The sequence below is a fragment of the Mastigoproctus giganteus genome, chromosome 10, assembly GCF_048544385.1.
Source record: "Mastigoproctus giganteus isolate SK-2022 chromosome 10, ASM4854438v1, whole genome shotgun sequence".
NCBI classification, from domain to species: Eukaryota; Metazoa; Arthropoda; class Arachnida; order Uropygi; family Thelyphonidae; genus Mastigoproctus; species Mastigoproctus giganteus.
The window spans coordinates 78,169,492-78,196,079 of NC_143584.1; the positions used below are offsets into that span (position 1 = coordinate 78,169,492).

The 26,588-nt window shown below is 38.3% G+C and overlaps 1 protein-coding gene across 1 annotated transcript in view; it reads left to right on the top strand.

Moving 5' to 3' along the window:
* Positions 1–26,588, top strand: part of LOC150079103 (AP-1 complex subunit gamma-1-like) — a 650,293-nt gene that overhangs the window by 534,278 nt on the left and 89,427 nt on the right. The window contains 1 exon segment of the mRNA XM_090383609.1: positions 925–1,075. Within this exon segment, the coding sequence (XP_090239735.1) occupies positions 925–1,075 (151 nt within the window).

Below are 26,588 nucleotides of genomic sequence, written 5' to 3' on the forward strand. Positions count from 1 at the left end.
TTAAAAAAACAGGAATGAAGAGAAGATTCTGAAACTTTATTTATGTTTTTTATATGATTGAAGATACCATGAAAGGGGTAACATATTTCACCATAAAATGTAAAATCCCACAGAATCCAGCTATCGATATTATTGTAAATGCAATAAGATTGAGTTTTCTACTCATTTATAATTAGATTGCATTAACAGAAAAGCGGAATAAACTGAGAACTGTGAATTGTTTTTATTGTTTTATGGTAGTGACCCCCAGAAATATCACAAAGGCAATTTAAAATTGAATGCCTTTATTATATTCATATGATAATGATGAAAGTGTAGTGCATTATAATGATCTGAATTTGTTTTCTGAAATTTTATTCTATATATAGCAACTGATTCTACTAACCAGTGGCCATGGAGGAGCCACTTATTTCACGTTACGTGGACTTGGCTTACAATTGTTTCCAACCAGAGCACGTGGTCCTTCCACTCAGCCAACAGCAGCCCTTGTAGATGCGTTGGACGCGTATTTTTGTAACCTTTAGTTACAATGATGTAATCAGTATATTAGTTTTATTCTATTTTTTTTAATCAATATGTACAATTTCCATTATAAAAATCACCTTTTCGAGAAAGAGATAAATAACTTAGTTATACAGCGAAAATTTCAACTTCCAAGGTCTTGGAACGAATTACCAAAAACACAGTATGTTATTGGGACACAATATGTTGACATTACGATATTTTCCCGATGCAGCGTTGTCTGTGGAATGGATTAATATCATAAAGCTGGGTCTGCTGTATGTATATATATACACACATACCTATTACATTATTATACTATTATGGGTGTTAGGTTCTTTTTGTACATCGGTTGCCTTTGTCCATAATCAATTTATTTTCTCCTCCTATTAATCTTAACAGTATATATATATATATTTCAAGGCCCAGTCTGCTAGAAAGAATGCCACAGATGGAGCTGAAAAATCCTACTGGATCTGTTATGCACAATGGACAGATTACAGAAGAGGAGTTAATTAATGGAACAAATAATGGTGATATAGATAATGAAATTAAAAAACAAAAGCAAGATTCGGTAAGTCTATATCTGAATTTATGTTTATAACTAGCAAACTTATTTTCTTATAAAATGTCTTATAAAATTTGTGATGCCTCCTAAATAAATGGAGTGTGTGTGTGTGTGTGTGTGTGTGTGTGTGTGTGTGTGTGTGTGTGTGTGTGTGTGTGTGTGTGTGTGTGTGTCCTAATCCAGTATGGATTAGGATACAGAAAGACATGCATTGTAAGTAGGCTGCAAGAAGAGAGAATGGTTTTCTGTCTATGATTTATAAAAGAATTTCACAATAGAGAGGAGGAGAGTTATTATCCTTATCTGTAAGTTAGAAGATTTTTATAGTTAGAACTGAAAGTAGTCTATTCAATATGTACAATTTCTATTATACATATTGATTGGTGAGGGGAATGAAGGGATCCTCTTACCAGGAGAGGCTTAAGTTCTGCAAATTGCAGCAGCTGGAGATCTGCGAGGTGATCTGATCGAGGTGTTGAATGGGTTGAGCACACTGAATTCTGATGGCATTCTTCCACATGTTCAGATTATGAACGTAAGGGGGCATAAATTGAAATTGAGGAAGGACAGATGTAGAATAGATGCAGAATAGAAAATTTGCCTTTAGCCAGCGGGTGGTTAATTGCTGGAACAAACTTCCATCTGTCGTTGTGGAAGTTGATAGGTTAAATAAATTTAAGGAGGAACTGGACAAATATTTAGAAGGGATTGTTTTGTAATTTTTTTTTTTTTTTTTTTGGCTGATGCTGCATAAGCTCATATACATGCTTTCTTGCATCACATGCCACTACTACTACTATTTTCTCATAATTAATTTATAGCAATAGTTTAATTTGTCCAGTACTCACTTCTTAATCCGTATTTATAACCTGAAATTCATAAGAAAAATAAAAGTGAAAGTTTAACAACATTAAAAATTTTATAGTATGAACCAGAGCTGTAATGCTCAATACATTCTACGTTGATATCAATATTTTTAAAATAATAAGAGAAGTTTACCTCAATATAGTGTGTAGAAAACACTTCCGTATGATACTCTCTAGAAATTAAAACGAAAAAATCGAAAATCTTACATTAGAGTAACAAATAATTAAAAATCAATTTAACACAATAAAACTCAATCAATTTAACACAATTAAAAATCAGTTTTAACGCAATTAAAAATAAGAAAATTAATTAAAAGAATTTAACGAAAAAATTGTTTCGCAATTTTTCTGTTGTACAATTTTTACAAATATTAAAAATTTTAGACTATGGCCAGGGGAAGAAGTGCACTACCTTTTCCCAGTTGTCATCCATAAAATTGCTATGTAAACAAGAACCTTAAATGTGTGTAAATGAGCAAAACTAAAACTGTAGAGTTAAAAGCCAAGAGTCCAAACGGAAGACTTTCGATATATTCATTGTCAGTTGGCTGAATAATATAAATGGGGGTAATATTTATATAGTAGTTCTAGTTCCCCTGGTGCATCACACTAAACATGGGATTTTAAGATGTGTGAGGTTCCATATTGTTGAAAATCCCACTGGTAATATTTTGAGTGACATATTGTGTCAAAACCATTCTATTGCCAAGGCTTCATATTGAAGTATCCTTTAATTGGAATTTAATTTAGTTAGGGTAATAGTGGAGTCAATTAATGGGTTATGGTTATATGACTCTACACATTGTGTGAGTTCAGTACCTGAACTCACACAATGTGTGAGTTCAGGTACCTGATTGGTTGGTTTTAAAACTATTGTAATGGTAGTATGTTCTCGTGTTCACAGTTTTAGATGACCCATATTTGGTACTGGTGCTACCTGTATAACAGACATTGCAACCTGGTTGACATTTAATGAGATATATTATATTATTGATGTCTTGTATTTTGTATTTGTATATCTCTTGGTAATTACTAAGGGAGGCTCCCAGTTTATTATAAGTAGAAAAAATTAATTTAATTTTTCTGCGAAAAATTACATTACGCGTGTAATGCGCGTGTACAAAGGAGGTTAGGCAGGCGAAGGCAGATTATGAGAAATCTTTGACAAGGAATGCAAAGAAAAACAGCAAAGAGTTCTTTACTTATGTAAACTCTAGAAGGATGGGGATGAATCAAATTGGTCCACTTGATATCAATGGGTCAACTGTTGATGATCCTACTCAGGTAGCTAACAAACTAAATGAATATTTTGCATCGACATTCACACATGAGGAGTTATTCAGCGAGGGGAATGCCAGAGGTGTATTCAACTCTGGCAGTTAACTAGAGAACCTTGTAATAACTGAGAGTAAAGTGGAGGAGAAATTGTTGAAGATAAATACAAGAAAGGCACCTGGGGTGGATGGGATCTATCCAGTTATATTAAAGGAAGCAGCAAAAGAAGTAAGCAAACCCATAGCCATAATTATGAGAGCTTCCTTGGACTCAGGGGAAGTACCCATGGACTGGAGATGTTCAAATGTGACCCCAATTCACAAAGGAGGATCGAAGGGTGACACAAGTAATTATAGACCTGTTAGTTTAACTTCTGTTCCTGGAAAATTAATGGACGCACTGGTTAAAGAAGCACTGCAGGATCATCTAGACAAGACTTTGGCTATAGCTCGGACACAGCATGGTTTTGTTAAGGGAAAGTCTTGCCTGACCAATTTGATTGAATACTATGATGCAGTCACAAAAGAACTGGATGCAGGGAATAACTTTGATATTATATACTTGGATCTTAGAAAGGCTTTTGATACTGTTGCACATGGAAGACTGCTGCACAAATTGGAGCAGTGTGGCATTGGAGGCAAATTGCTGCTATGGATAAAGAGGTGGTTGAGGGTGGTAATCAATGGACACTGCTCATCGTGGACTAATGTTATTAGTGGAGTCCCTCAGAGTTCAGTATTATGTCCATTATTGTGTTCTGTATTTATAAATGATATTGATGATGGTATATCAAGCTTAATGTCCAAGTTTGCAGATGATACGAAGGTTGACAGGGTTGTCAAGGACACTACTGACACTATGCTACTGCAACAGGATCTGGAAAGGTTGAGCAGATGGGCTGAGAGGTGGCAAATGAAGTTTAACATTGACAAATGTAAAGTACTACATATGGGAAACAGCAACCCCAGAGCAACGTATCAACTTTGTGGTACTACACTGACAGTGGTAGAGAATGAAAGGGACCTGGGGGTGGTTGTGCAGGCAGATATGAAGTTTTCTGAGCAGTGCAGACGGGCTGCAAGAGTAGCTCATGGTGTATTGTCAATGATATATAGATGCTTTATTTCTTGCAGGGATAATGAGATGATTATTCCCTTGTATAAGGCAATGGTCAGACCACACCTAGATTACTGTATACAGGTCTGGAGGCCTCATTTCAAGAAGGATGTAGAGATGCTGGAACGAGTACAGAGAAGGGCAACAAGATTAGTGAATGGAACAAAGGGGTGCTCTTACGAAGAAAGGCTTCCATTTTGTAAATTACAGTGTGTGGAGACTAGGCACCGGCGAGGTGATCTGATAGAGGTGTATAAAGCCTTGAATGGTTTGAGCATGCTCAATGCTGATGGGATTCTTCCTCTTGCTCAGAATAATCACCTGAGAGGGCATAAATTCAAATTGAGGAAAGACAGAGTAGGATAGACATGAGGAAATTTGCCTTTAGCCAGCGGGTGGTTGGTTGGTGGAACAGACTTCCATCCCTTGTCGTGGAAGTTGATAGCCTAAATAAGTTTAAGGCTCAGCTGGACAGGTATTTCGAACGAACAGAGGGGTGAAGTGGAAGTGGTTATTTTTTATTTATTTATTTATTTTTATTTTTTTTTGGCTGATGCTGCATAAGCTTGCTTTCTTGCATCAAATGCCTCTTCTAATGTTGATGTTATGAGCTGCACAATGAATATATAATGCATTTGGTTCCATTTCTTTTAGGCGAGCTTGCACCAATAAATAAACCCCACTCATTGTATTAGCCCCATCATATCCTTGGCCCCCGACATATAGAAAGGTCCAGATCATTTAATTGCAGTGTGGGAAATAGTCATTATTATAACTGCAGCAGTTTGATGAATGAAACAAAAAAAAGACTCCTTGATTTTTAATCCTGTAGGTTTATTTCCAGTATCTCTTTGTTTAAAATTTTGACATATCTACAGATAATGCTCAGTTTTTAAATATAAATTCAAACATTCTATCAATTCATTTTGTATTTTAGGACTTAGCTATTTTGATGTGCCAAATTGCAAAATTAACACTTCTCTCATAGTATCATCATATTCGGCTAAAATTTTACATCAGACAAAATGTTTCCAAAACATTTTGTGTATCTTTTAAACTCTCTTGATGACCTCGAAATACAATTGAACTTTTTGATCATTTTAGAGTTATTTTGATAAGCCACTCCAAAACTTTATGCCAAAAAGTATGTTCCTGTCATAAATTCTCTTCTACATTTTTATCCAAACATCTGTTTGCCATCTATAATTTCTTGACATAACAAGCGTTTGTATGCAACAAGATAAATTTTGCCAATCCTTTATTCCTTTTATCCATCCAGAATTTTGCTTATTTGATGAGAACATCCAGCAGGATTCACTGCATCCAATTTGTGGAATAACACAACCAAAATCTGTTCATATTAAGACCCAACTTATTTTTTTTTTCGTACTACCTTTCTGAAAATGACTGTTTCTGTGATTTTTTGGAAACGCACCGTTAAGTCTACAAGGTCCATGTGTAAGATAAATCTCTTCATATCCATTGCTATTATGTCTGGATAATTAGTGGTGTCACTTGGATATTGTTCATTAACTAAATTTTCTAATAGTTCTAGTTCATTGGTTTTTATTTCATTTTTTACATCTATATCTGTAGTTTATGCTGGAAAAGATGATGCTGCAGATATTGATTACTGTTATTTCTGTTGTTTCCATTGGTATAGTAATAGAGGAGCTCACTTTGCTCCCGAGAAGAAAGAAGGCAACTTCCGGAGCAATATGGCCTTAATTGCCAATGCTCCTAAAAACCAAATAACAAACAAACAAGGCAACTTCGTAATTTTCTTTAATTCTTTTTCTAGTGCTTCTGCAGACTCTTTTCCTCTTTCTTTTAGCCTAGCCACTTAGCGTGCTTATATATGTTTTTCCGTTCTAAAAAGAAATTATAAGGGCAACAGATGAATTAAAAATTCTCTTACATCTTTGTTGGCGCCTCCATAGCCAGGTGAGCAGGAGCAGCAGTGTGTAGCACACGCTTCTTGATTAGACCGGCGTTCAAGCCTGTGGCTACCAAATATGGAGGATGCGGAAAGGCCAGGGAATGACCACTGCATATCCTCGGAGCAATATGGCCTTAGTTGCTAATGCTCCTTAAAAAAAAAAAAAAAAAAAAAAAAACCATCTTTTGTTTTCAACTTACTTTTTATAGAATAATGAACTTTTATTCTTCTATAAAATGCAGTTATTTTATAACTGCATTTTATGCTTTATCTGATCACTTTATTGCATTTTATGCTTCTGATCACTAAACACTGAACGAACTATACTGTTTCAAAGAGCCATAGCCACTGTTGCCATTTGAGATTTGTAAATTGTGCAAAATGGTGATGATTTAGTATTAGTATTGGCCGCATGGTGCAAGAAAGCCTATGGCTTATGCTGTGGCGCCTCCGTACCTAGGTGGGAAGGAGCAGCAATGCATAGTACATGCTTCTTGATTAGACCGGGGTTCGAGCCCATCACCACCAAATACGGAAAGGTCAGGGAATGACCACCACATATCCCGAGCAATATGGCCTTAGTTGCTAATGCTCCTAAAAACCAAATAACAAACAAGCTTATGCTGCACCAGCAAAAAAAAAAAAAAAAAAAAATGATGATGCTGTAGTACTGATCCTGATGATGATGACGGATCCTGATCCTGATGCAGTACCAATCCTGATGACGCAGTACCGATCCTGATGACGCAGTACCGATCCTGATGACGATGACGCAGTACTGATCCTGATGTTGATGCTGCTATTATGATCTTAAAAAAGGGGCTAAAATTACAATAAATGGCTCTACATAAAGTGCTAAACAGTTGACAAGAACGTGTTACATTTAATTTAAAATATTGCATGTTTATTAATGAAATTTTGTTACTTGTCTTGAGAAATGAATCTGCCCTCCAAATTGCATGTGCCTCTTTCAAATTCAGGCCACAGTGCAGCTGCATTGGCATGGAAATAAGAAGAAATCACACAAGGCTAAGTCTGGTGAATAACGGCGATGTGGCAGAACCTTGGCACCTATGGCGGTGATCACTGGCTGCACAAAATTAGCCATATGGAGGCCTGGCATTGTCTTGATGGAGAAACCAATTCACACCAGAAAATTCCTCACGAATGGCACAGCAAAGTTTGACTCTGAGAACCTCACAGTATGTTTCTTTATTCATAGTTGTTCCACGAGGCACAAAATGTGTAACAAGAATGCCTTATATGTCAAAAAAGAGATGTAATATCTTGGCCACTCATTGTGAAGGCTGATTCACAATATGAGATATAATTAAATGATGCATTCATTCTACCTGGGTAGTAGAAATGATGTATGTGCAGTATGATTCTTAGTTCTTGGTGAATCAGAAATGCTGCCACTCACTTGACTGTTGTTTTGTGTCTGGATCGTAGTGAAAAATCCAAGTTTGATCACAAGTCACTATTCGATTTAACAAGTTTTGACCCTGTGTTTCAAAATGATCAAGCATTTCTTTGCACACGTCTACTTTTTGCTGCTTTTGTTCTGGAGTCAAATTGTGTGGAATCCAGTGGGCACAGATTCTCAGCATTTTCAGGTGATATTTCACAATATTGTGAGCACTACTATATGAAATTGACATTCTAACAACTAATTCACCTGTCTTCACCCAAGATTTTGTTGACTTTTGCGATTTTCTCAGGAATTGTTGAGAAGGAAGGCTGACTAGTTCTTGGGTCATCTGCAACACTCTTGGCCATCACACTGAATCACTTGTGCCATTTAAATATATGACCAGCCTACCAAAACACTCATTACCATATGTTTCATTCATCTCTTTAACTGTTTCTGATGCATTCAAGCCCCATCTGACACAATAATGAATCACATATCTCTGGTCAATCACTACATCCAACATTATACTTGCTTAAAAACAATTGTCAGTGACACATGGACGAAAAAAGAGCAGTATGTGTACCCTGTTTGCAGGAAAAATTTTTATTTTATGTAAAAACATCCTTGGCTTGGACAAGGTTAAAGAGTTTAGTAATGAAAAGAATCCGAAGACATTTAACATTTTAAAGGATTTTTTTTTTTTTTTTTTTTTTTTGACAGTTTCATTAATTTGAGGTTGTACCACTTACACCATTTCCCATATTTAAAAAATAATTCTGTGTTAAATTCATCTTCAGATAGCATTATGTCAATTGCTCAAGACATATTTGTCAGGTGCAGAATGTTGAGACTCGTGTGACAAAAGCTTAATATAAAATGGCAGTATTAGATACCGGTGGATTACCGTATGAACTTCCTTTACTTATTGGCAAAGCATTAGTAGAGGCGCATGATGCTAGAAAGCAAGCTAATACAGCATTGGCAAAAAAAAAACTTCCCATTTCACTGATCCATTCATTCCAAACATTTGCCTAGTTCTGCCTTGAATTTATTTAAGCTATCAACTTCCACAACAACAGATGGAAGTTTATTCCAGCAATCAACCACCCGCTGGCTAAAGACAAATTTTCCACACATCTATTCTACAACTGCCTTTCCTCAGTTTTAATCTATGCCCACTCAGGTTTGTAATCTGAGCAAGAGGAAGAATCCCCTCAGCATTAAGCATGCTCAATCCATTAAAGGTCTTATACACCTCAATCAGATTGCCTGGCAGTGCCTAGTCTCCAAAAGCTGCAATTTTTTTTTTTTTTTTTTTATTATTACTCCAAAACAGCCGAAGCCTTACAGAGGAGGAATTTTTCAGTAGCAGTACAGTAATCATTCTATTTACAATCTGTACCCAATGTCAGGTATCAATATACAATTTCAAATATACAAGGTAATTTACAATATATACAATGCATATCATATGTTACAGGCGATTTGCATTTGAGCAAAGCTGTGGTAACAGAGAAATTTGTTTTACTAAGCATTTGTTGTTTTCTTTTCTTGATAGTTAACAAAAAGTAGTTGCACTGATTGATTTGTCTTATTATAATCTTATGGTTATCCCTATTTTTTTTTTTTTTTCTCAATCACTTTTTAAACTTAAAACTAAGTAAACCTATCTTTATAGTATTATTATTGTTGTTATTATTAAATTAGTCATTTATTTTCATTCTCTATTAGTTTGATTGTAATACCTTTGTAGCTCTTTTTTGATATTAATGTTTTCATTTAGGATATCAATGTTGGATTCATTAAGCAATTTTGTAGTTCTGTTAAAGTAATGGAATCTGAGTTGATCAGTTCTGAATGGCTCTTGTGCCAGCATATTTTGTCTTCTCAAGACTCTTGGAGGACAGCTGAAGTTTATGAGGTAGAGCAGCTCGGGGGCATCCAACTTTCCAGCCACAAGATGCATTAAGAATTTGCAGTCTGCCGCAGCTCTTCTTTGGTATAGTGGTACAATCCCGAAGTGAGTGCACCATTCATCGTAGGATTTTGTGTTCAATTCCAACCTAGATTTGTACATCAGGAATCTGACTATGGATTTCTGAATATGTTCCAGTTGTTTTATAAGAATTTTGGTGTGAGGATTCCAGATTTGTGAGGCATATTCTAGAATTGGGTTGATTATCATCATGCAAGCTGTTTTTATGAGCTGTACGTTGTTGAAATCGAAGCAGATTCTTTTAACCAGTCCAAGGGATTTGGAGGCCTTAGCTGTAGTTTTGTTTACATGTTTGTTGAAGTTTCCCTTCTCAGAAAACCATACTCCCAAATCTGAAACCTCATGTATTCTCAATAGCTGATGATTATTAACTTTATAGGGATAATTAATCTTGTGTTTCTTGTGATAGTCTGCGACAGACATGGTGCAGCATTTGTTTAAGTTTAGTGTCATTGTTTGTGATCCATCGGGTGATGGTGTCTAGTCCATTTTCCAGTGATTCACAGTCTTGTGTTGTTTTGATGGTTTTGTAAATTTTCAAGTCATCTGCATATGAGAGCACTTCGATGTCAACATGTTGCATACCATCTTGTATGTAATTAATATATACAGCAAAGAGTAGTGGCCCCAGAGGAGAACCCTGTGGGATTCCCCTTTGTATATGGAAAGTGGAGGAGAATTTTCCTTCAAAATATACTCTGCTTTTCCTATTTTCAAGGAAGTTAGACATAAGTGATAAGGCATTACTTGATAAACCTATGTGCTTTAATTTGAGGCAAAGCAACTTGTGTGGTACTGAATCAAAGGCTTTCTGTAGGTCCAGGTATATAATGTCTATCTGATTGTTATTGTCAAGGCTAAGTTTTATGTCATGTTCTATGGAGAGTATGTTAGTCACTGTTGATCTGCCCATTAGGAAGCCATGATGAATATGGCTGAATTTATTTTTCATGAAGGAGCAGAGTTGAGAGTAAAGGATGTTCTCAATAATCTTGCTTAGGGGATTAGATTTGTGTATGGGTCGAAATGAGGAAGGTGTGTCTTTAGCCCCCTTTTTAAAAAGAGGGGTGATAGTGGTTTCCTTTAAAATTCCGGGGAGTGATCCCTTATTGAAAATGGCTTTGATCAGATGAATAAGATGTTGTTGCAAGACAACAAAGCAGTGTTTCCAGAGTGCCATGGGGAAACTGCCAGTGTTTGTGTCATAGCTTAATTTAAATTTGTTGAGGGTATTCAATAAAATCTCTGCATTGACTTCAAATTGTGTCAAGGTATCACTGAAATATGTGGAGAGAGAGGTGTTATCAAGCTTACTGCTGTGATCAGCTTTTTCAGTATATAGTTCACTGTAGAAATTTGCAAATTCATCTGATTGAATGGTCTCCATTTTGTTCATGTTTTTGTGTTTTTTATAACCCACTTTCGAATGCTTCCAGAATGGACCCATATCATGCCTGTTTAGCATTGCATTCTGTAGGTTAGCTAAGTAATTTTGGTAGGCCAAATCGATATCATTTTTTATTTGCCTTCTTAGATTGGAGAACTGAATGTAAATGTCATGTCTCTGTGTGTGTTTTTGAAATTGATGAACATTTGTTGTTTTTTCTGGAGTAATTGAATGATTTATTTTGTGAACCACATAGGAAATTTATTAGTGTTTGCCTTTGCATGGCTCTTGGGTGTATAGTTTTTGATAATTAGGTCTAAGTTGTTGTACAGCATATCCAGAATTATATCTGGGTCTTGACTCCTAAGTAACGGTTGCCAGTTGACATTTAAGATTTCATTTCTTGTTTTGTGCCAGGAGGCTCTCCTAAAATTGAAGGAGCATTCCCTGACTACATTGCTGATATATTTGGTCTTGATATGAAAGTCAATCAACAAGGTTAGATGATCCGAGTGGAAGTAATTGGGAGTATAGTTAATATTTATGTTAAAATTTGTGAAGACCAGGTCAAGAAGTTTCTCTTTTCGGTGGGGAGTTTGCATATTTGCTTCAGGTTGAGTCTGAGAAACATATCCTTCAGAAACTGCAATAGGTGGCTCTTTTTATTGTAATGGTCTTCCTTGCCCAGTCCATGCTCAAAGTGAGTGTTGAAGTCACCTAATACTATTGTTCTGACATCACTCCTGGAGGAGATATGAATGGGTTCAAGTACCTTCTCAAGTTTTTTTAAGGTGTTCATTTTAACAGGTGGTGGTAGGTAGATTCCTACCAATTGCACCGTTATGTTACCAACTTTGGCTTTGATGTAAATGCCCTCAATATCTTCTAGGGAGATGATGTCAGAAATGACAATTTTATGGTGCAGTAAAATCATTACTCCTCCCCCTTTCTTGTTTTCCCTATCTCTTCTAATAATTTGAAAGTTTGAGGGACAAATTTCTGAGTCTAAGATGTCAGGGGTTAGCCAGGTTTCTGTGAGAACCCAGATATCAGAATCAGCTTGGCTAACCTCTATTTTAAATTTGTTAAGCTTCTCAATGATACTTCTACAATTTTGATAGTATATATTTATGAAGACACTGTTGTCTTTGTCTCTGCCATGAGCATTATTGTTCATTGACTGCTATCTAGTGTGATTGTTTTCAGCCTGTCCAGGACCATTATTTTTATAGAAGGTGTTGCCTGTGATTGGTCTGTAGATCTTATGTTTTCTGAACCTAAATGCCTGAACTGTGACCCCATCAGGGAAGTTATGTTTGGATGCCATTAGTTCTATATCCTTTTGATCAAAACTGATCTTAAAGGAGGAATATATTTCAGGGTGAAGTGACTTCATTTTCTCAGCTGTTATGTTAATGTTGATTTTTCTCTTAAAGTAGCACTCTAGGTCAGCCTCCTCCATGGAGGGTGCCAGCCTGGAGACATGCCATGAGATCTTTTAGGAACCACTACTAGGTTTCCTCTATCCCCTTTACCATGAATCTTATTTTGCTATCATTGGTGTTATTGAGAGAGATAATTTCAGTAGTAGCCTTGACCTGGTGTGTTATCATTCCATCATTGCCTGTTCCTGTCTCATTTACCTTTTCAGTGAGTTTGTCCTTGTCTTTATTAGAAATATTAAGAAATCCAGCGTAGGAAGTGTCCTGGTGTGAATAGGTTGCGAATGTTCATCCTTAGCCTTGTTATTGTGTCTAGGTTGGTTTTTAGGCCCCTTTGAGGTTGGGGCTGTTGCTTGACTATGGTGAGTGTGCACTTTATTGCTAGCTTTAACAGAATTCTCGATTTGCGATGTCTGTTTTAGATTCCTCAAAGGAAGAGAAGAAGAACCATCATTCTGAGAGGAGCGCCTGGGATCAGATTTGATAGTTTTGTTTGCCAGTTCTGATTTATTCTTGCTCTGGGGATGGCTCCTAGAGTTATATCACATGCAGTCTGGGTTTGCTTGTTCACTGTCCGTGATGAGGCCTCATTGTGAGTTTGGGTTGCAACCGATTTTTTATTGCTGCTGCGGTTGTACTCAGTGTTGGTTTCTTTATGTGAGTACACCTTCATCTGTGCTTGTGAATTCATACTTGATTTAAATTGGGGGTTGCCCAGGGTTGAGTTGCTGGATTGCTTGGCTAAGGTTGGCTCCTTGTTTGTATTCCTTTCACTGTCATTTTTTGCTTGGTAGGAGTTGGAGCGTGTATCCTGCAGTGCGCTGACCGAGCATGAAAGGTCTATTATGCTCTTGTTAATGTTACTGAGCTCTTTATTGATATTGTTGTTTTGATTTGCAAGGCTTGATTTGAGCTCATTATTGCCAAGCTTTGGAGGGATTCCGAAATGTGTAAATTTTCATCTATGAGAGTTGGAGCTTCATAGCCGTTGTGCCTCTGTTCCAGATCCTTGTGTGAGGGAACAGCAAAGCCCTAGGAGAGCCCTGGTGAAATTGATGAAACCTCACAAGGTTTCATCAATTTTATTAGGGTTGTAATATGTTCGGTTAGGAACTCATTCCCATTCTCTAATTGGTGAAATCCCTTTTCCAACGAATGTTTTAATTTAGAAATTTCAGTGTTGAAATGTCTGGTTTGGGCCTGCAGCATGTTTTTGAGTGTCTTCCATATCTGCTGGATTCTCAAATCATTGTTTGGCGCTTCCTCCACACCTGAGCCTGTGCCATCAAAGTCCAGGTCGGGAAAAGGGGGTATATAAGCGGTTTCAATTTCCTTTATCACTTGTTTTGGAGTCAGTTTTGTCTCCGCTGGAGTGTCAGTCGGTGAATTCATAATGTTGGCGCCATCGCAGGTTTTGCACAGATGATTTAACGTTGGGCACGCATCTGCTGCAGTAAAGTTTACTGCAGATGAAGCAGGACGTTAACTTTGGTTTTGTATCCAGGCAGTAATTACATAAAGTAATATACTGCGGACTGCCTTCGCCTGCGAGGTTAAACGCTCCATCCGAAGTTTCGTTACCGTCATTGCATTCTGCCGCCTTTGCACCAGGGCATGTGCTTCCGCCCTGATATCTAGTTTCACAATCAGTAGCCGCCATCTTCGTTGGCTTCGTAATGTTGCAATGTAGCCAAACGCGTGTAAAAAAGCAAAATTAAAGTGAAAGCTGTTAACTTTCCGAGTAATTGATATGCACTTATTTTGGATTAAAGTTTTCGCTTAAATTCTACAGTACAGTTTATCGGAAAACACTGATACTATAGGTACTATTTTCTCGTGCACGTTTCCTGGGTGTACTCTTCCGCGTTGTTGACGTTTCCACTTTAGGCAGCGGCCGGTATTCAAGCACGTACCGTAGTTAGAGAAACCATCTTGGTATGTACGACGTAAATAGAGTACCTGTTTGAGGAGAATGCCAGAGGATAGTATTTCTCTTCAAGCGAAGGTAGATTGCTTACCTAAGACAATTAAACAACAATAAATATAGAAAGATCAGTACAAATACTCAGGCTCCGCTGCTACCAGAGTTACTAAATTCTCGTGCACGTTTCCTGTATGTCCGCTTCCACGTGGATGACGTCTGTCGCCTTAGGCAGCCATCATTCTGTCAGGCAAGTAACGTCGAACGAGAAAACATCTTAATTTATAAGAAAGAAAAGCAATACCTGTTTGAGGAGAGTGCCCTTGGATATACTTTCACTTCCTGCGACGGCAGATGGCTTGTATAAGACAATTAAGCACAATTAATTATAAATAAATCACTATTTTGACAGCACCAAAAACATCATACCTCCATACAGAGAGACATCCAGCGCCCCCTGATTGCAGAACTTAAGCCTTTTTTCATAACAGCGCCCCTTTGTTCCTTCCCCAGTCTTGTTGCCCTTCTCTGTACTCGTCCTAGCAATCTACATCCTTCCTGAAATGGGACTTCCAGACCTGTATGCAGTACTCAAGGTGTGGCCTGACCATTGCATTGTACAAAGGGATAATCACCTCCTTATCCCTACTTGCAAAATTCCTGTATGTCATTGACAAGACCCCAATGACCTGTCTGCACTGCTCAGAAAACTTCATATCTGACTGCACAATTACCCCAAGGTCTCTTTTATTTTCCACTACTCTCAATGTGCGGCCCTGGGTGCCAAGCGTTCCACGGCCAAGTGATTCTAGTGCGTTTTCTATAGAGAGAATTTAAGCGAACAGTTTCTGTTTTTAGTTTTAAACGCTGTTTTCTTGATTTCTATAGCATAGTCTCTCTTACACACTACAAGAATAGGCAGAAGCCCAGAAAGGAAAACCACCTTTCTGTTTTTTTCTATTAGTACTAACTTACTAACTCAGCCGCTTGGTCACCTCGTGGCACTGCTCCTGCCTCCCAGTGGCGGGGCCGGTAACCTGAATGGTAAAGATAAACCCCCAAGACCAAAAGGAGCTATCGTGAATTCTAACAATTTTCCACCCTTAGAACCTTCAAGCTCAAGACAAGAATCCTGTCATGAAAACACTAGTCAACCAAAAAGGCTTCGAACAGAAGCACAGAGTCCAGACATCCCCTATTTTCTGCTGATACACTCTCTGTCCACGCAGCCCATGGGCAAGTTATCACCATTTATGATTCAAAAACATCTATAATCTATTGGAGGATCACCAAAAATGCTGAAGTGACTACAATCGGGAGATCTCCTGGTTGAAACAGCCACATCCAAACATTCTGAGTGGCTATTAAAGACAACAACATTTGACGGATTTCCATTGTCTGTTACTCCTCACAATACCTTAAATTCGTCTAAAGGAGTTATCACAGAACGGGACTTAATTACAGTGTCTGAGGAGGAATTAGTTCAAGAACTTAGCCATCAAAAGGTAATCACTGCTAAAAGAATTATGACAAAAAAAAGATGGAAATCTCATTCCAACTCATTCCATCATTTTAACTTTTAGCACTCCTGATTTGCCATCCTCAGTAAAAGCTGGATATTTAAACTGCCCAACTGGATATTTTAAATTCATCCATACATCCCGAATCCTCTTCACTGTTTTAAATGCCAGAAATATGGCCATTCACAGCAGGCATGCAGAGGTGATGCCATCTGTCCTATTTGTGGATCAAAAGATCATACACAAGCAGATTGTCCAGGAGCAGTTCCCAATTGCCCCAACTGCAAAGGCAGTCACCTGCCTTTTCTAAATCATGTGAATTGTGGAAAAACAGGCAGGAAAATCCAAAAATACAAAGTAGAACATAAAGTCACATACCCTGAGGCACGCAGACAAATAATGTTGACCATGCCTAGTCCATCATATGCTCGCACCCAAAGTTTCCATACAACTGCAATTCAAACAGATGTGTCAATACTGCCCAACATCTTGCTATCTAATTGGGTAAAAGCAACTTTATCAACCACTGGGAAAGATAATTCTAAAACTAAAACTAGCAATGCCACCAACACCCCAATTAGTATCCCAGCTGATACTCTGATAGTCCCAAATGACACAGAAAAATTTAGAAACCTACTAAAGACTCTAAGGAAACTGATCCACCCACCAACACTATGGAAGTGGATATAAACCCAAATTATGAAGAACCTATCCTAGAACTCCATGCCAATGACACTATGGATACCGGATGCCCCTTATTCCCAAAAAAGGGGAAAATATTCCCTGCATACAAAAAACAGTTAGATGAATCATCCTCAGCCAAACCAAAATAATGCCTAACATCATACAGTGGAACTGTAGAGGACTAAGCAGCCATTCTTGATGACTTAAGGGATTTAATCTCTCAATTCAATCCTATAGGAAACATTCTTATCACAATAAGTTTTGCCAAAATTTTCAAATTATATGATATACAGATGAGATAGGAGCCCAGAGTTTCCTGCCCATGGAGGAGTAGTCATTCTTGTAAATTCTAACATACCATCCAGAGCGATCCAAATAAGAACCACCCTAGAAGCTGTGGCAGCTCGGATTGCAGTTGGTATTTCAGTTACCATTGCTTTGATTTATATTCTTCCACCATCTCTACCATTTGCCCTTTCAGAACTTGACAACCTCATTCCACAACTCCCAACTCTAATTTTTCTTTTCGGTGACTTTAATGAACACCATCCATTGTTGGGGATCAGCTACAGTGGACAGAAGAGGCAAGTTGATTGAGGAATTTATAAATAATAATGATCTTAATTTATTAAACTCTGGATCTCCTACCTACAGTTAGGCGCCTCCGTAGCCAGGTGGGAAGGAGCAGCAGTGCGTAGCACACGCTTCTTGATTAGACCGGGGTTCGAGCCCATCGCCACCAAATATGGAGAATGCGGAAAGGTCAGGGAATGACCACCGCATATCCCCGAGCAATATGGCCTTAGTTGCTAATGCTCCTAAAAACAAAAAATAATAAACCTACCTACAGGATCTACTTCTGAAATTGACTTGTCAGTCTGCATTAACAGATCCTTTTAACAGTGATCACTTTCCGATTATTTGCTCCTTACAAACAGGGGTAACTCCAAATCCTAATCAAAGATCCACTTGGAAGTTTAAAAAAGGCAAACTGGGATGGGTATTCTGCTCATATATTTCTAGACAGACTTTATGTTCAAAAAGAATCTATTCTGACTACCGCTAATACCTACATTCCAAAATCCAAGACATATTGCAATCACTGAAATCACTGGTGGACTGAAGATTGCTGCATTGCCAAACAGGAAAAAAATCGAGCTTGGAATAATTTCCATAAGAATCCCACCACTAATAACCTTATTGCTTATAAAAGGCTTAAAGCAAAAGCAAGGCAAATTAGAAGGAAAGCGAAACGAGACTCGTGGATTCCTTTTGCCTCAACAATCACAAAAGACACCGACACTCGCCTCATCTGGAAACGAATACAGGCACTAAATAGGAAATTTGCTCGTCTGCCCTCTCCAATACTTCATTGGAAAGGGAAAGACCTATCTACAGCTGAAGAAGTTGCTAATGCACTTGCAGAATCATTTTCTACAACTCTGCTTCTGCCTCATATTGTCCACTTTTCAGAACACGAAAGCTCATGCAGAACAACATGCGTCTCCGTAGCCAGGTGGGAAGGAGCAGCAGTGCGTAGCACACGCTTCTTGATTAGACCGGGGTTCGGGCCCGTCACCACCAAATACGGAGGATGCGGAAAGGTCAGGGAATGACCACCACATATCCCAGAGCAATATGGCCTTAGTTGCTAATGCTCCTAAAAACTAAACAACAACAACAACAACAACAGAACAACATAAAATCAACTTTTTTTTTTCGCTCACCGCTCGTTCCTGTGCAACCAACCCTTTACACTCATAGAACTTCAAACATTTACTTGAAGAGGATTTGAATACCGTGTTAACCTTTTATAATCGAATATTCTCCAAAAATGCCTATCCTTCTTCCTGGCATCATTCTTTCATTATTGCCTTACCAAAACCAGGAAAAGATCATTCCTGTGTTGAAAATTACAGGCCAATATCTCTTACGAGCTGCATGAAAAAAATTTCCAAAAGGATGATTCATACTAGGCTCATTTACATCCCAGAGTCACAGAATCTCCTTCCAGATCATCAATACGGCTTTCAGAAGAATAGATCAATGCTGGACATGTTTATCAAAGCCGAATCTCATATTTGCAATGCCTTTGTAATGAAACAACATCTAGTCACGGTCAACCTAGATCTTGAAAAGGCATTTGACACTACATGGATTTATGGGATTATTATGGACCTTTACCATCTGGGGCTTAGGGGCATTTGCTGAAAATAATTCAAAATTTTCTGCAATTGCATTCTTTTCAGGTCTGATATAAAAACGTACTCTCTGCATCTCACATTGAAGAAGAAGGAGTCCCACAGGCATCGATACTTAGTCCAACACTATTTTCAATCTGAATTAGCAGCATAATCCAACACGAGATATCTTGTTGAAACTTATATGTACGCAGATGACCTTACCATTTCCTGTCAGTCTCGAAGTATGAATACCATCGAACAACAGCTCCAACTTGGCATTACCAAAATACAACCCTGGACTTCACGGAATGGCTGCCGCCTATCAGAAAAGAAATGCACTGTCACTCACTTTTGCAAGAAGCGAGCTCTCCATCCCAATCCGGAACTACAAGTAAACAATATTCCAATTCCGCTTGTAAGTACCATTAAATTTCTTGGATTGATATTAGATAGCAAGCTGAACTTCCAAGCTCACATCTCTCATTTAAGAAATACATGTCTAAATCATCTGAATATACTGCAATCAGTCTTGGCTATGTCATGAGGCACTGATCGGTAAACTCTACTGCATCGTTATAGAACTTTAATCCATTTTCGGCTAGATTATTGTTGTCCAGTCTATGACTGCCAGGAGCACTACTTTACAACATCTAAATGTTATCCAGCACAGTGCTCTTGGGACTGAGTTGGGTGCTTTTAGGACTTGTCCAATCTAGAGTCTTTATATCGAAACACATGATCCTCCATTACATCTTCATAGGAAATCATTACCATTCCACTACACTACTAAGATCCAGAGTCTTTCATCTCACCCCAGTTGGGAGTATCTTTATAATACTCAGTGGGATTTGTTATATGACAACAAGCCAGATGAAAACAGACCTGCTTCGCTCAGGATTAAAGAGCTTTCTCAGAGTTGGAATATCAATTTAAGCAATATTTTTCAGGACACAACTGCACCTGTTCCCCCTTGGACATTTGTTTCTTCCTCGCATAATACACATTTTCTGGCATGGGGGAAGAATACTGTACCATTCTTTAATATCAGGCAGTTGCACTTAGCTCACACTACTCTGAACTCCCGTGCCTGTAAAATCTATACTGACCAATCAAAAACAGCCAGTACAGTTGGTGCTGCTGCTGCAGTTTTTCCTTCTTATACTGTTACTGTCTCACTACCATTAGCCTGCAGCATTTTCACAGCCAAATTATATGCCATTAAATCAGCACTTAGTAAAATTATTGAACTTTCTATCTCACGTGCCATAATTTACTCCGACTCCCTCAGTGCTGTGTCTGCCATAAGGAAGAATTTCTCATCTTCTCATCCTACCTTGAAACACGTTCATTCTCAGCTATTTTCCTGCAGCGTGTCCAATCAGTTTTTGCTGGATCCCTGGCCATTCTAGCATTCCGAGAAATGAAAGTGTGGACCTCGCAGTTAAACATCCTCAACAAGCAGTTCCAAAACATCCTCAGCTTCCTTACACTGATTATAAGCCTGTTATCCGTAAAGCAAGTTACAACAACTGGTCACAGTTCTGGAAAATTAACACCAACAATAAACTTTACCAGATAAAGTAAGAACCAAAGCTGTGGCACTAAGTCTTTTGACGAAACAGATGAGAGAAAGTAGTACTGGCAAGACTCAGAATTGGACACACTCATCATACTCATCTGTTCCTGCTACTGGAAGAAGATCTACCCCAGTGTTCATCCTGTGACAGTCAACTTACAGTTAGGCATTTTCTGTTTGATTGCGCCCTTTATTGAACCGTACATTCAAACACTTTTTCAGTCGCTCTCTAGGCTGAATGTCTCACATGATTTAACTCATATCCTTGGAAATTCTGCAAACATAGAAGAACTTATAATCTTTTTAAAATGTATTGGCCTATACAGGAGTATTTCATTTAACATCTACACCGGTATATTTTGACTGAATAAACTATGAGCAGACACAATTTGACCTCAGTAGCCCTTGTGCAGTTAAGCCAAATACCAACAACAACAACCTGAGTGTAACACCACATGGTACATTTCTCTGAGGTTACTGCTACCCATATGCAGTACTTTGCATTTGTCAAGGTTAAATTTCAGTTGCCACTTCTCAGCCCATCTGCCCAACTTTTCCAAATCCTGTTGCAGCAGCATATTGTCATTACTGTTATTAACAACACTGCCAACCTTTGTATCATCTGCAAACTTTGACCTTAAGCTTGATATACCTTCATCAAATATCATTGATAAATATACAAAATAATAATGGGCCAAATGCCGTACCCTGAGGGACACCACTAATAACATCAGTCCACGTAGAGCAGTACCCATTGACCACCACTCTCTGTCTTCTTTCACACCACCATCCTTTTATCCATTGTAGCAACTTACCCTTAATGTCATACTGCTCCAATTTGTATAGAAGTCTTCCATGTGCGACAGTATTGGAAGCTTTCCCCAAAATCCAAGTATTTGATATCAAAATTATTTTTTGCATCCAATTCCTTTGTGACCACATCATAGTATCTAATCAAATTGGTCAGACAAGACTTTCCCTTGACAAACCCATGCCGTGTTTGAATTATTGCTACAGACTTGTCTAAATTATCCTATAATGCTTGTTTAACCAGTGACTCCATTATTTTCGCTGGAACAGAAGTCAAACTAACAAGTCTGTAATTACTTGTTATTATTATTATTGTTGTTGCTGTTATATTACTTCTCCCTCAATGGGAGATTCCACTCTGTGACAGGTACTGTAACCAAGTACACAGGGCGGTTGTAATGTCTAGTGTTATTGTTGGTCGAGGAACTCTCTGACTATCCTACAGGTGTTCAGGATTGCGACTTTCTAGAGTTCCTTGTAGGTGTTCTCTGGGAGACCCATTGCTGCTAGGCAGAGTCTTTGGCACTATACCGGTGGTTGGCACGATAATCAGGATGGTTGTTACTTCTTGCATATGCCACATCTCCTTGACCTCATGTCTCAGGTTCGTGTACTTCCTAATTTTTTCCTCATGGGTTTTCTGATCATTGCTAGTGTTGGGCACCGCTTTGTCAATCAGGTAGGTAGCCTTTTCCATCTTGTCCACAAGGGTTATGTGTGGGACTGTCTTATCTGTTATTATTTCACGGTCCCAGTACAGCTTGTGGATTCTGGGCTCTAGTACTGCCTGGGGTTCGTACTTGTAGTATGGTACACTTACTTTGGTCAACTGGTATTTCCTCGCTAGCTTCTGATGTATTATCCTGGCTACCTGGTTGTGTCTATGAATGTACTCAGTCTGGGTGATCACCTTGCACTCCACGGTGATGTGTTTGTTGGATCGTTTCTGAGGCCAGGTGGCATTGCCGACATGTGTCATCTGACATTCCAGCCTCCTTTGCGATGTATTTTCTATAGTTTCTGGTGATGATTACCTGGTCTTGGATGGCCAGCATGAATCTTTCAGTCTCGGGAAGAGCATCCCACTTGAGCCATGCCATGCATTATTATTATTATTATTATTATTATTATTATTAGCTATATAATGCAAGAAAGCCTGAGGCTTATGCTGCATCAGCCAAAAAAAAAAAAAAAAAAAAATTAAATTAATTTTCCCACGTTACCCTGAGAGAGAGAGAGAGAGAGAGAGAGAGAGAGAGAGAGAGAGAGAGAGAGTCAGTCAGAAGTAGAAGGGAATCACCAAGAAAGAGAAGAGTGATAATATCCAGTTCAGAACCCTGGGTGTGTCAAACCCATACTCACCAGATGTGAGCCCCTGGGGTTGATCGCTCGTTGTGAATTGGAGATAAATATGCACATCATGGGAAAGTCACCACAGACTGGGGACTTCCCCCAAGTCCAAGGATGCACTTATAATTACGGCTAAGGTTTTGCTTCCTTCCTTTGCTGCCTTGTTTAATATAACTGGATAGATCCCATCCACCCCAAGTGCCTTTCTTATTCTTAACTTCAACAATTTCTCCTCCACTTTGCTCTCAGTTATTACAAAATCATTTAACTCCCTGTTAGAGGTTAATAAACGTCTGGTCCTCTCCTCTTTGAATAACTCCTCATTTGTGAATGTAGAGGCAAAATACTCATTTAGTTCGGCAGCTATCTGAGAATGTTCATCCACAGTCAAACCACTGATATCAAGTGTCCAATCTAATTCATCCCCTTCCTTTTAGAATGTATTTAAGTAAAGAAGTCTTTGCTGTTTTTATTTGCATCCTTTGCCAAAGATTTTTCATAATCTGCCTTCGCTTGTCTAACCTCCATTGTGACTTGATTACAGACTAGCTTGTATCTACCATAGGTTTCTGTGTCACCTGACAATCTGTGTGCATCCCATACATTTTTCTTCTCTGCCACGAGTCTCATTAGCTCATGTGACATCCATTTAGGCCTGAACATAGAGCAGTATTTCTTAATTGGAGCAAAAAGCATAGTTGCTTTCCAAATTACTTCCTTGAATGTTTCCCATTTAGAATTTTCTGTTGGTAACATCATCTGGTCCCCCCCCCCGGCACCTCCGTAGCCAGGTGGGAAGAAGCAGCAGTGCGTAGCACATGCTTCTTGATTAGTCCAGGGTTCGAGCCCGTCACCACCAAATACGGAGGATGCGGTAAGGTCAGAGAATGACCACCACATATTCCCGGAGCAATATGGCCTTAGTTGCTAATGCTCCTAAAAACCAAATAACAAACAATCAGTTGGTCCCACTGTATAGAACCTAAAAAATCTCTGAGACCACTGTAGTCTCCTTTACGAAAGCGAAACCCTTCCCTTTACCCCTGATGTTAGTTATATCTTTAAGTAAATCCCATATCAGTACACTGTGATCACTGCCACTTAGTAGTTCCTTTATTTGTAAGTTCTTACTGCATGAATAATCACTGCTGATAATCAGATCAAGAATGTTATTCCCTTTTTCCTCAACATGCTGCTGTGGAAAACAATCATCCAATAAATCCACAAAAGCCTTGCTAGTGTGCAGGTAACCAACCCACAATTTCCAGTCTATATCTGGGAAGCTAAAATCCTCCATTATAAGACACTCTGATTTACTGGCCCACTGTATTTCTCTGTATAATTGTTCATTGTACTCATCAGAATCATTAGGCCTATAACAAACTTCTACCCTCATTTTTGCTTTCCCAGTGCTTCATCGTCATCATCAGCCATTATCAATCCACTACAGGATGAAGACCTCTCCAGCAACTTTCCAGTTCCTTCTGTTTTGTGCAATGGCATATCCATTTACTACCCACAAACTCATGAATTTCATCTGTCCATCTCCATCATTATCTTCCAGGTTTTCTTCTAGCTCTTCTTGGGTACCATTCTAGTATTTTCTTAGTCTGCCTGTCATCATGTCTTCGAGCTGTGTCCTGCCCAAGACCATTTTAGTTCTTTAGTTTTGATAAGAATGTCCTTTACTTGAGTTTGCCGCCTAATCCATGTGTTTCTCTTCGTATCTAACAGTCTGATTGCCAATATCATTTGTTCCATTCTTCGCTGTTTCGTTCTCAGCTTCTCTTCCATTCTTTTGGTGAGTTCGCAAGTTTCGCTTCCATAAGTTATGGTGGGGAGTATACATTGGTTCATTATTTTATTTTTCAGACAAATTGGGATATTGCTACTCAGTATTTGACTATATATTTCCTGAATACCATCCATACAAAATTTATTCTTCTCTTGATGTCCAGCCACTTATTATTTCAGCTAATGACTTGTCCCAGATAAGTACATGACTCCACCTTTTCAATTATTGCTCCTTCAATTAATATATATCTTTCTGTGGCATACTTGTCCATCATTACTTTTGTTTTAGCCATATTCGTCTTTAGTCCAGAATCCTTACTAACTCTGCATAACTGATTAAGATTATCCTCTAATTCTTTGGGATCGTGGCTTACGACCACAATGTCATCTGCAAATCGTAAATGGTTTAGGTACTCTCCATTCACATTGACTCCTTTTTGGACCAGTCTAATCTTCTGAAAGCTTCCTCAAAGATAGCAGTAAACAACTTTGGAGATATTGTGTCTCCTTGTCGAACTCCTTTCTCAATTTTAAATTTGCTACTGTCTTTGTCTAGTCTAATAAAGGAAGTAGTGTTCTAATATATTTTCTTCAAAATCATAATATATAGGGTATCTATGCCTTGTCTTTCCAGTGCCTGAAACATTGCCTTATGCTATATGGAGTCAAATGGCAGGCATAATGGTGTTTTATATTCATTTGCTTTCTCCATTACTGGGACATTACATGAAAGTGATCCATAGTTGAGAATCCAGCTTGCTCTTTCGGTTGATTCTCATCAAATGTTCTTTCTAATCTGTTAGTAATGACCCTTGTGAACAACTTGTAGATGTGGGATAACAAGCTAATTGGTCTATAATTTCCAATTTCTAATTTATCTCCTTTCTTATGCAGCAAAACTATGGTTCCATTATTCCACTCCTTAGGCATCACACCTGTTCTAATGGATTTTGTGAAGTCTTGCCAGTTTTTGTGCCATGTGTATTCCTCCCAATTTTAACAACTCTACAGTAACTTCATCTTCTCCCGGGGCTTTCTGATTCTTCACTTTCTTCAACGCCTTTTCTACCTCATCAGGAAGAATATTGGGTATGTCGCATGCGTTACTAATTTGCGATCTGTCTTCCCCACTGCTGGCATCATTCCCTCGCTCCTTATATAATTCTCTATAGTAATCTTCTGCTATTTGAATTATGCCTTCTCTGCTATTTATAAGTACAGCATCGCTATTCTTCAGTTTCAGTATCATTTGTTTTTTTTTTTACTGCTCATGTCTGCTGATTTAAGTCCTTTGTTTTCCCTTAGTGCTTGTTCTGCTTTTCTTGTGTTAAATCTTCTTGTGTCCTCTCTGAGTCTCTTTCTAATGGCTTTGCATAACTCAGTATACTCAATTTTCTCCTTGCCAGTGTTTATCTTGCTCTTCATTTGTTGTCTTCGGTTCATCATGACAAGTGTTTCTTGACTAATTTTTTCTTCTTTGGGTTTCTTTTTACCTATAGCTTTCTTGGGCTTTATCACTTTCAGAAACTTGTAATATTCCTCATCAATATCTTGATCCTGAGCTGTCTACAGAAGTCTCCCAGTGCTTATGTCACACCAAACTGACTCAACATAGCACTGTTAATCTATGTCAACTGGATGCACTTCCTTATATTTTATGTGTTTCTTAACTCTGAGCATTGTAAACAGGTTGCAAGGAAGGCCCATGGTGTCCTATCAATGATCTATCGAACTTTTGCAAGTAGAGATAGGGACGTGATAATCCCATTATATAAGGCTTATGTTAGACCACACTTGGAATACTGTGTTCAAGTATGGAGACCACACCTAAAGAAAGACATCGAGCTTCTTGAAAGAGTGCAAAGACGGGTAACTCGCCTGGTGAGATCGGCAAAAGGGCGTTCTTATGAAGAAAGACTTCAAATATGTGGGTTGCAGAGTTTGGAAACTAGACACCTTAGAGGAGATTTGATTGAGGTGTTTAAGGCTCTGAGAGGCATCAGTAAAATGAATGAGGACGAAATTTTCAAGATTATAAATGATGCTAGAACTAGGGGACATAAATTCAAGTTACGGGGGGGAAATGTGTAGATTGGACTGCAGGAAGTTTTATTTTAGCCAGCAAGTTATAAATTACTGGAATAAGTTGCCTTCATGAGTTGTAGAGGCCAACAGTTTGGGGAAATTCAAAGGTCATCTGTATAGTACTTTCGGGTAAGGGAAGCGCATGGGATGATTAATTTTCT